The sequence below is a fragment of the Nanorana parkeri genome, unplaced genomic scaffold (assembly GCF_000935625.1).
Source record: "Nanorana parkeri isolate BGI_ZX_2015 unplaced genomic scaffold, ASM93562v1 scaffold414, whole genome shotgun sequence".
Classification (NCBI taxonomy): Eukaryota; Metazoa; Chordata; class Amphibia; order Anura; family Dicroglossidae; genus Nanorana; species Nanorana parkeri.
In genome coordinates, this window is record NW_017306682.1 from 870,970 (window position 1) to 882,044 (window position 11,075).

Sequence of the window (11,075 nt, forward strand, 5' to 3'; positions counted from 1 at the left end):
GCGGGCTATGGACCCGCCGATCGCCTATATGTGAAACACCCGGTAACGGGTGTGTGCATTTAGCGGGTCTTTTCTGCCCGTGCGTGCCCGCTAGGGGGCGCGCGCGAGCAGAAAAAAATTGCCGTCTGGAGATGGCAACCCGCAGATGCTGCAGTGCCGTCCGTCCGTTTTTTTACTACGGGCGGACGGCAAGAGGTTAATTTCTGCATCCTTCTTCTCCAGCAAATACAGAATTAAACAAACACAACATATTTTATCTTTCGCCATCAATTGCTGTATCTGCGCAGCTGATATAAAAGTACAAATTGCATCCACATTGTTTATTAGAAATTATCTTCCTTGATTAATGTCATCACATCATTCTACATATACTCCCAGCAGAATATTTGACGTTGGGTATTATAAATGATTATTTGGGAAGCCACAAGGCTGTCCTGAATCTTAGGTAGGTTGGACTTTAACGTGGAGCGTTTAGCAATAACTGTAAATAAAACAATTGTAAAAGCATCTCCCCTCTGATCCTCAACCAATAACTTACCCTTAGCAGTTAACCCTTCAGTAACCTGCACCTTAAAACATAACCCAACTGTAAGAGTTAATAATTGCCCCTCTCCCTCAACAACATTTAACATTTAAGCAGTGAAGGTGACCTTCACCAAACATTCACCAGTGGTGAATTAATCACTGTTATTTAAAACATGCACCAGGAAGATTCCCCTGTATTGGATCTTTGGGGAATGTTGAATGACCTGCTTTGTAAATATGGCGCTTAAATTGTATTTCCACTTTTGCAACCAAATTTGAGAGACACTCCTCTTATGTGTTCACATTCACACAGCATAGCTAAAAATTATTTCTTACCTTTTCTAGGTGTTTGTTTGGAGCAGGATTTTTATTTTCCAGACTTTATTTACATTTTTTTTTAGATTATCCTGGCAGTCCACTATCCACACATATATGACAAAACAATAAATATGCAAAGTAAAAAGACCAGTAACAATCTAGATCATCATAAGTGAAAAGCGGTTACAGATCTGCATATTCCTGAAGCTGGCCTTACACTGTAATCTTTCCTTTTTTCTTCACTTTGTCTTATGTAAATAGGAACCCCTCAGGGGGCGTGGCTTGCGATCATCGCAAGTACGATCTGTCTATGCAAGATATGCAGATCGTACGTTTTTTAAGTACCTTACAACCATCGCAAGACAAAAGTCTTGCGATGGTTGTAAGGTGTGTGCCCAGCATAAATGAGTATCACAAAGTTACTCCGGCATTTACAACCACACAGGTAGCACAGACACCTTAATCCAATCACCATAAGATGTGTTGGTGTTGATTGTCGAAGAACAGGATGGGGAGGTGAGATAGTTGTGGAGACCATCAACATCAAACTGGAACAAACATTCCCTGAACGGCGAGATCTGCCGTATACATTATTTTATATAATGTTCTCAGTTTGATTTGCTCAGGCTTGTGACGGGTTCAGCAGCAAGGAAACCTGTACAACCATTGACAGTAGAAGAATCTCAAAAAATGTTGTCTATCACTGGTATTGTAAGTTTATCCCAATGTATGCATAGTTTAGGAGAAGATTTTAACACAGTTTCGTTTTTTTCTGCCCACAGTGCTACCAGAATCAGAATCATGGAGAAGTAAGTAGACATGAGTCCTCAATTTGGACTTTGAGCCAACATATATCTCCTAACAGAATCACCACATAAAAATGAGTCTGAAGTGACCAAAAAAAGCCTAAATTGCCTTTCGAGGTTTAAAGCAAGATCCTCCAAGTGCTGACATGTTGGGTCCAATTTTCAGTTTGTCAATCCCAGTAACTTGAATCAGAAGTCTACTGTAACTACAGCCCAAGATTCCAGGGGGTCAAACGTTTACCCTGTCCGGTCTCACATGCTTCGCCTCACTATTGGCTCACCACTGTAGTAGGCAACATCTTTAAACAACAGCGAGACTTGGAAGGGGTAGGGTCACACTTTTAACCTAAGAAGGTTTATGTTTGCATACCATGATGCCCATGGATTTACAGCCCCAGGGGAGCTGAATAGAAAAATGGGCCTGACATGCGGGAGCTTGGAGATTCCCCCTTTGTACCAAAGTAGCTGAGAAGTTTTCTTCACTTCAGGCTTGCCATAAGTTACTTTCCATTTTGCAGTTCCATTATTTTTTCCGCCCTCTGTATGCATGCATTGGTGTGTGTGTGTGTGTGTGTGTCAGATCTGCATCTTTTCTTTATGCCCAATCCTCTTTGGATTAAAATTCGTTGACATTAGTGTTCTATGTGGCCTTACAACCCGCATTCATTGACATACGTGTTCTAGGTCTTGTATCCCCATTCATTGACACTAGTGCCCTAGGCCTCCCATCCACATTCATTGGCATTCGTGTCCTAGGCCTCCCATCCACATTCATTGGCATTCGTGTCCTAGGCCTGTATCCACATTCATTGACACTAGTGTCCTAGGCCTCTCATCCGCATTCATTCGTGTCCTAGACCTCCCATCCACATTCATTGGCATTCGTGTCCTAGGCCTCCCATCCACATTCATTGGCATTCGTGTCCTAGGCCTTGCATCCATGTTCATGGATGTTAAACTTTTAGGCCTTCTATTATTATTATTATTCTACGGACTGCATAGATTATTATTTTCATAAAAACCGTTCTGAAAATTATCCAGATCGTATGATTGCTAGATAACCTGTGGTTTGTTGTGAGATTATGATTGGTATTTATTGTTTCCTGTAGGATGCTGAAAGTGAACATAAGGAAAGCTGCTCCTCCCTTGACCATGTAATTAAAGAGGTAAGCACATGTATCATATTGTACAGTGGTGCTGCTTAAAGGAGAACTATGGGGTTAAGGCTTTTCCCCATAGTTCTCCTTAGGGTAACGGCATCCTCCCGTCACCCTAGGCTCAGTATGCTGCTCGCGGTATACTGAGACGCTGAAGCGGATCCCGACAATTGTGCCGGGATCCGCCCAGCTGCGTGACTGACAGCTGGCTCTGCCTAGCTAGAGGCAGAGCCAGCTGTACCCCCCGTCCGTCTGTCCGTTCCGCCAGTCAGCGCTGGCGGATCGGGGAGGGGGGAATCCAGCCCCTCCCCTGCCACGGCAGAGAGCCGTGACAGGATCGAGAGGTGAGCGAACGCCGGTATGTGTTCGCTCGCCTCCCGATCTACTGAGCCGACCTGTGACAGTCTCATTGACTAGAACTATGAGGTGAGTGAAAAGCACTCGCCTCATAGTTCTCCTTTTAAGGTTTGTGGGAAACATGAGATGCTATTGGTCAGAATTAAATTTCAGACTATTCTAATTACCTGCAAGCTCAATCTCTTCCTTGAAGTGCTTAGTCATTAGAAGATGTTCATCTGATCCATTTCTTTGAAGAGGAGTTGTGCATGCATAACGGGCGGCCTTCTAATGTTTGTAGGCAGCTTTAGACACTGCAAATGGTTGACTTTTTTCTTTTATAGTTTTATATAGATTAGGGAAGACTTAGAACATGGACAGGCAACCTCCACACTCCATCTGTGTTTTAACTGCAAATACCATCATGACTTTGGAAGTCATGCCTGCGGCCGTCCTCAAGATAACTGTAAAAATTGAGTGCTTGGAGCAAGGTTCTGTAGTCCTCAGAGAGAAATAATGAGCAATAAACCCAATAATAATAATGAGCACAGGATGTTCTCAGCTTACAAAATCAACAGATATTTTTCCAACTTCTCAAGGTAAAATAACAAAATACTTTCAAAGGTATATTTTGACAGATCAAAAGGGAGCAAATAAGATATGTTAATTTTTCGGGTATAGATACGCTTTAACTGCATTCTCTGGTGCACCGGCTTGGCCAAATGAATGAGTTTCTAAGCATACAGGCTTACATAAACATATGCCCATAAGCTTTGCACACAGGAATTTGATATTCTTCCTATTTTTTTCCCTTTCAGACCACTCAGGAGATGGTTGCTCGTTCAGCAGCTACGCTCATCACGCACCCCTTCCACGGTATGTGAGATTTTTCAATGCAGTGTGTGTGTGTTTGTTGTTGTTTTTGTTTTACATACACACACTTTAGTACAAGCATATAAGATCTAATGTTCTTTGATTGTCACTATGTCGCCCTGAAGAAGGGACCCTGTGTGGCCACGAAACGTTGACTTGTATGGCATAAGTTTAAAAAGCTGAACAGAGAAATTTGTTCACGTGTGTCAGTAAAAGGGGGAACCTACTAGGGGGATAAAAAAGTGGGGGCTTGTTATAATCAATATATATTCTGTACTGGGGTAGTTGGCTACTGGCTATGGCATTGGAGATCTGGGTGCAGGTCAAGTCTGGTACCATGACATAGATGCATAACCTTCTATTCAACAGCATTGTGTATTGCCCTTTAACTACTTATATGTTCCTGTCTCTCTTTGTTTGCAGTGATCACACTACGGTGCATGGTCCAGTTCATTGGAAGAGAGACCAAATATGAGTACGTCAGTCTCTTTCCCTTAATAATAAGATAAACTGACAGTGGTTTTTTATCCTTTGTATCTTTTCATGGCTTCTTTTCACTTTACAGTGGAGTGTTTGGATCCATAGTGACGATATACAAGGAGGAAGGCGTTCTGGGATTTTTTGCGTAAGTTCTGACCCTTTTGGTACTTCATTTACATCTACCGTTTGGTACTGGAGGTTGTTTAATTGTCATTTATAGAAAAGGAGATACTGTACGTAAATGTGTCTTTTGTAAAGTCTCTTCTTATCCGATGTATGTAGTGACACTGCTGCTCTGTTTCATTTTAGCGGTTTAATTCCAAGACTACTAGGAGATATCCTTTCTCTGTGGATCTGTAATATGGCGGCTTACCTTATCAACACGTATGCTCTGGAAAATGGGGTATGCGAGTGCTTTCACTTCTTGCTATCCATGCAATTCTCCAAAGGCATTCATTGCAAAACAATAGTCTTCTAATGAATGTTTCAGGTTATTTCTGTGTGTTTCTCTCTTTGCAGACCGTAAGCGAGATTAAAAGTTACTCTCAGGCTTTAACTGGGGTAAGTTTACTTCCAACATACTCCTCTAGAGGGAATCCCTAGTCTTCTGTATTCTCCCTTGTGCCGCTTTGAGAGTGCTGTGTCCTGTCTGTAATATGTCTGTTTTTTTGGTAAGACAAAAAATAGAAGATATTCTGTCTTCCAAAGCTGTTCTAAGACCAGCTGCTTATTAGTATAGTACAAATAAAAAAATGTGGCATTTGCTGCAGTTAAAGGAAAATGCTAAGTTTAATAAAAAAAAAAAAAAAAGCTAATAACACTTTGCCATTGACAGGTCCCTTCTATCACCACTGGCATCCCAAAGCAGTGCCTGGTGGCAGAGTGACCTATTAGCAAGCCTGGGTTGAACATTGTGGGAAGGTAGATGGAATGGCTATGCATCTAGCATCTTATGGAATGTTCATATTAGGGATGCACCGATACCGAGTATTTGGGCGAGTACGCATACATACCCCCTATACCAGAACTTCCAGTCAGATGGTGATTTCCCCTGACCGGCAGTGCCACGAGGTAACATGGAGCCGGCTTCCCGGCCAATCAGGAAGCCAGGCCACAGAGAATGACTCACAGCCCGACTTCCTGATTGGCCGGGAAGCTGGTTCCATGCTGTTTGGCAAGCTCAATGTAGACTGGCTGAGAAGCCGGCTTCCCAGCCAATCGGCATAGAGTCAGCCACACAGCATTGAGCTGGCTTCCCAGCCAATCGGGAAGCAGGGCTGGGGTAATGACCCACCTCCCGGCTTCCTGATTGACCAGGAACCCAGCTTAGCAGCCAATCAGCAGCGAGCCAGCCAAACAGCATGGAGAAGGCTTTCCGGACAATTTAGGAAGCCGGGCAGCAGGTAATGACCTGCCTCCTGACTTCCTTATTGGCCGGAAGTCCGGCTCAATGCTGATTGGCTGGGATGCCGGCTTCCCAGTCAATCAGCATTGTGTCGGCCAAACAGCATGCAGCCAGCTTCCCGGGCAATCAAGAAGCAGGGCAGCAGGTAATGATTGCGCGGGAAGCCGGCTCCATGCTACAGGTATCGGTATTTGGTATCGGTGAGTACCAAAATATAAATATCGGTACCCGATACAAAAAAAAAAAAAAACGGTATCGGTGCATCCCTAGTTTATATATTAGTGGGTGTTCAGGAAGAGCTCAGGCTTTGCTGGACTGACGCACTGGAGAACAAAAGGTATTAGTGGTCTGCTATCTGCTACAGCTGTTGTGTGACTTTTTCCCCACATGTTATTGTGACCAGATAAGAGGATTCTCATTGACCGTTAGTGGTACTTGGCCTTTAAGGCCAGTCCCCACTAACAAAGTGAACCTAGATTAACAGAGACAGCCCAAAGCCTGTAGCTTTTCTTATGTTAAGATACGTAGACAGAAACTCAGGAGCAGAGAAAGCTGTAGGTGCAGAATGATATAGGAGATTAGCATTGGGTGCTTTTGAATGCAGTATTGCATGAACTATAGTTTATGAACAAAAGGGAATGATCTGTTTTTATTGGCTGGAATAAAGCAGAATTTAGTACTGAATGCGACTTATCTTGTCAATGTTATTTGCTATAAAACATGAATTCTGACTTTTTTTTCCCCCTATTTCCTCTTCAGTTCCTCGCCAGTATGCTGACGTATCCATTTGTTTTAGTGTCTAATCTCATGGCTGTTAATAACTGCGGGTGAGTATTGTACATGGCAGGAGTCGGTGTGCAGTCGGCCGTCCTCTGTGTTCTCTAATAGATGGAGATTTTTGTTCCTTGCAGGCTGGCCGGTGGCAGACTACCGTATGCTCCTGTGTACACCTCCTGGACAGACTGCTGGATGCAGCTCAGCAGAGAGGTAATCCATCATATAGATTGCTTGGGCCAACCAAGAACTGACAGAAAAATATGAGCTCCATATTTAAAGAAATTGCCAGGTACAAAGTACCACTATGAGGGCCCTTTGACACTTTGCCATTCTTGTGCACTGCGTTAGGGCCCATGTTTGATCCCAAAATGTTCAGGTAGCCACCCACTGATGAGGTAATGCCATAAAAACAGCTTTATTTGGCTTCAGATCTTTACAACTAAGCCTGTGTAGGGTGAAACTCATTAGATTGGGCAGACCAAAGGTGGGACTATGCGGCATGGTTTGAATTCAAAGATGTTTGTAAGGAGTTACCTCATCCATGTGCGGCTGCTTGGGCATTTTGGATCAAACATTCTGGAATAGGGGCGCACCCCTTTGACATATACCCAACATTTCTCTGCGGTTGGCGGATGATCTCCAGGAGGTAACATGTTATGGTGCTTTGAATGGGCTGCAACCCACAAGAACAAATAAACAGCAGTTTTTCCAGCGCGGGACACCACACGCGGTAGTGCGTTACCATGTGTTGTGGTAAGCTGCAACACGTGCATCGGAGCTGTGTTACCTTCATTCATTGGGGGGGCCATTCAAAATAATCATAATGAGTCAAAGCACGTACTATGTGTGTTAACACAAGCATTACTGCAATGCACCACATTGTAAAAGTCTGTTTTGGTCCTCACTGTCTCTTTGCTGCTGTATTATAATACCTTCCAGTTAAAAGCAAAGAAAAGATGGCTGCAAGAGATTTTTTCAGCATCCCCTAGCTTACTCATACAGACAGATGCTGTAAATCAGATCAGGCGGCACTGTCAGGATAGAAATACAGGAACTTCTAAGCTAAGATTAGTGTAGACATTCTAAATATAAACAGAGGGTCAAAATAGATCATCAGAATAGAAGAAACAATCCTTCCTTGGGCCACAAAACTGAACATCCCACGATAGGAACCACGATTGCAGTGTTCAAAACATTTATATCTATCCCTACCATCTCACTCTGCAAGAGATGAGATCCTCTGGACAGCAACCTGAGAGATGATTGGTTCCACCTTCTACAGGAAACACAATTAGCAAAACAGTTAAAAGCCCCTCCCCTTCCCCTCGTACCTCAGTTTAGATTGTGTTTCCATGTCCCCTCGTTTACTGAAGTGGTAGTCTACTTTTATCACAACTGAGGTACGAGGGGAAGGGGAGGGGCTTTTAACTGTTTTGCTAATTGTGTTTCCTGTAGAAGGTGGAACCAATCATCTCTCAGGTTGCTGTCCTGGAAGATTCCTAGAAATACCGTTACCGGTAAGTCTAACGGAACATATCTATCCCTACCATCTCACTCTGCAAGAGATGAGATCCTCTGGACTATCGTGCACGCTCCACACTCCCGCACAACATTCAGCAATGAGGAAGCTCCTTCCTGTTGCTGTTTTGATTGCAAGAGACATGTGGAACTCTGATCTTCAGTCCAATCCTACTGCCCACTTACAGTGACCTGGTCGCCAACATCCGCTTGACCCTACACGTGCTTCCAAGCTGTTGGGTTGTAAGTACCTGACGCCTTGCCTTGTACCTTTTTGGCTATGTTGCCTTGTGGTGCAACATGTCTGATTCTAGACACGGGGTTGGCCCTGCTTGCGTGGGTGCCTCCATCTCTCACTCCACCAAGGGATCCATTGCCTGCAGAGTGCCCACTGACCTGACCAATGACTGATAACTGTAATTTAGTCCTCTGCTAGAGTCTACTCCATCTTCTAAGTCTTCTTTAGCTCCATCAGGCATTGCTGCCTCCTCTGCATTATTTAGCAAAGATTTCTCTGCAGTTGTTCAGGATTTAATGGGCCAGATAGAGCTGATGCCTTCCTCTGCAGAGATGGAACTGCCTTTGGCCTCGAGTCTTTTGCCATCTTCTATTCTCTGTCCTGTGGATCTCTACCACACAGGCTCCTGTGCCTTGTCTTCAGTTAATCCTTTCCTCCTGTTTAAAAAGTGTAATAGCTCAAACAAAATTTACACACCCAAGTGAATGGATGAGAACAATGCTTCATCCACTTTCACTGTATGGCTCCATATTAGGTTTTAGTGAGAGAGGGTATGAAAGGAAACGACTTCTGCCGTATATTGAGATATTTAAAACGTTGGTTATAAAAATGTATATAAATCTGGCCTGAAGACGTTTCCTTTAACGTGACCCTGTCAAGTATGATTTTCTTGCCCCATTGCACTAGCCTGTCTGCTAAAAAAAACATTTTAGCAGACAGGTTAGTGCAAACTGGCCCTTGGGGCCCCTAACACCTTTTACATACCTTTTACATACAGTAATTAAAACCCTATAAAAATAATACCCTAAAGACATCATCAGTATTGTTAGGACTGTAGCAGTATAAAAATAATATCCAATAATCCAACAAGACCCTGTTACTACAGAGTCAAAACAGCAACACCTGCAGAGAAAGAGGTAGTACTTACCGCCACAATTCTGCTCCCCAGCCCCCTTTCAAGGGTAATTCTACTTTCTCAGGCGAATTTGGAAAAATAGAAGTACCCCCACCAGTATAGATGCACCGATAACGATGCCGCCCAGGAAGCAGGCTCCATTCCAACGCAAGCATCGGTATCACTGCTCGGTATCGGCAAGTACCGAAAGCAAAATATCGGTACTCGATACAGAAAAAAACGGTATCAGTGCATCCCTACCCACCAGTCTGCCCTGCCGCCCTCGCCATTTGTGAGCAAACTTGAATATACATACCACAGGGCTGCAATCCCAGATAGTAGCCTGGGAGCCGTGGAGGTGAAGGTGCAATTGTGGACAGGTAAGAGCAGTGGTGGGTGGAGGGGTTGGGGAGAGGGGCCATATTTGCCTGGGAAAGTGGAATTACCCTTAGGCCTCATTCAGCTTAGAGTCGGCCCGTACACATCTGTGCGGCACGCATGGCCGTATCGGGCCATTCCCGGTAAGGACAGGTGCTGCATGTGATTTTCCGCACTAGTCTGTTCCTCTCTATGGGCGTATGTGACCGTACAACGCCGTACGCTCACCCGAGCTGCACATCCGTGTGGGTGTTTGTGCTCGGACACAGACAGGATCCATCCCGTCTGCATACGAGTATGGACACCCGCACGAATGTGTAGCTCGGGTGAGCGCACGGCCGCTTACTTCCATAGAGAAGAACAAGTTGCTGCCTACAAATCACACGCAGCACCTGTCCTTCCCGGGAATGGCCCGATATGGCCTGCATGCCACACAGATCTGTACGGGTTAGCTCTCAGCTGTGTGAATGAGGCCTTAAGTATTTATCATTTCTGGGTGTGAATACCTTCTACCCCTGGTGAGCAGCGAGAGACACCACTGCACCACAATGAAAAAGGAATTTAACATATATATACCAGTCGAACACTTGAGGTAGCTGGGTGCAGCATTCCTAAAGATGGGCACCAGAAAGGTAAGTACTGCCACTTTTCTTTCTGCAGATATTGCAGAAGGGTCACCTTAAGGGGTCTACGTTGTACTGTAGCCAATGTGGATAGCTTTCTATATATGATATGGGGTGTAATATTACTGTATAGATTCGAATTCATAGACACCGTTTTCTTTTTTTCTTACTTTCCAGGGAAACACAAACCGTGGCAACAGCCTGTTCTTCCGTAAGGTGCCTGCTGGAAAGAGCTACGTCTACGAACAGAAGAGATTTTATTAAAGTGAAAAGCTACAGGGACCTGAGCTGCATCTGTCGCTGTTCACTCTGCAGGGGAGGGATGGGGAGAGTATTTGTTTAATTTGTACACCGTTTGTTTACAATCCTGTATGATTTTTCTTTTTAATAATCATTCATTATTGAGAACACACCACTGTGTATGACTTTTGTTTTAACTGCCAAATAACACCATGGGGGGAATTTATCAAAATCTGGAGCAAATTTGCACTGCAGCCAATGTCTCATTTTCAAATCTTACCTACCTTCCATAACATATTTCTAAAAGGTGCTTCAGCTTGAGATGCATTTTGGCACATATTTTTTGGGCCGTTTTAGGGCCTGTTCACACCGAAATCCGGGAGCATCTGTTTTTCAATGGATGCCAAAGGAAGGTAACCACCTGAAAAATGTGTGGGTGTGAATGGGACCGGTTCGCTCCATTCCGTTGCGTTGCAGTGTACTGAAAAAAAAAAAAAGTAGTGCAT

At 44.1% G+C, this 11,075-nt stretch overlaps 1 protein-coding gene across 2 annotated transcripts in view; it reads left to right on the top strand.

Annotated features, from left to right (window-relative positions):
• MTCH2 (mitochondrial carrier 2) overlaps positions 1–10,741 on the top strand; it is a 24,087-nt gene extending 13,346 nt beyond the window's left edge. The window contains exons 4-13 of one of the 2 annotated variants that reach the window (XM_018559721.1): positions 1,626–1,652; positions 2,759–2,815; positions 3,961–4,018; positions 4,439–4,490; positions 4,581–4,640; positions 4,805–4,898; positions 5,015–5,056; positions 6,660–6,727; positions 6,812–6,887; positions 10,507–10,741. In XM_018559721.1, coding sequence (XP_018415223.1) covers positions 1,626–1,652; positions 2,759–2,815; positions 3,961–4,018; positions 4,439–4,490; positions 4,581–4,640; positions 4,805–4,898; positions 5,015–5,056; positions 6,660–6,727; positions 6,812–6,887; positions 10,507–10,593 — 621 coding nt within the window. In that variant the 3' untranslated portion in view covers positions 10,594–10,741. The remainder of the gene's footprint in view (positions 1–1,625; positions 1,653–2,758; positions 2,816–3,960; positions 4,019–4,438; positions 4,491–4,580; positions 4,641–4,804; positions 4,899–5,014; positions 5,057–6,659; positions 6,728–6,811; positions 6,888–10,506) is intronic. The other variant, XM_018559723.1, reaches the window with a different exon arrangement.
• Positions 10,742–11,075: the final 334 nt, after the last annotated feature.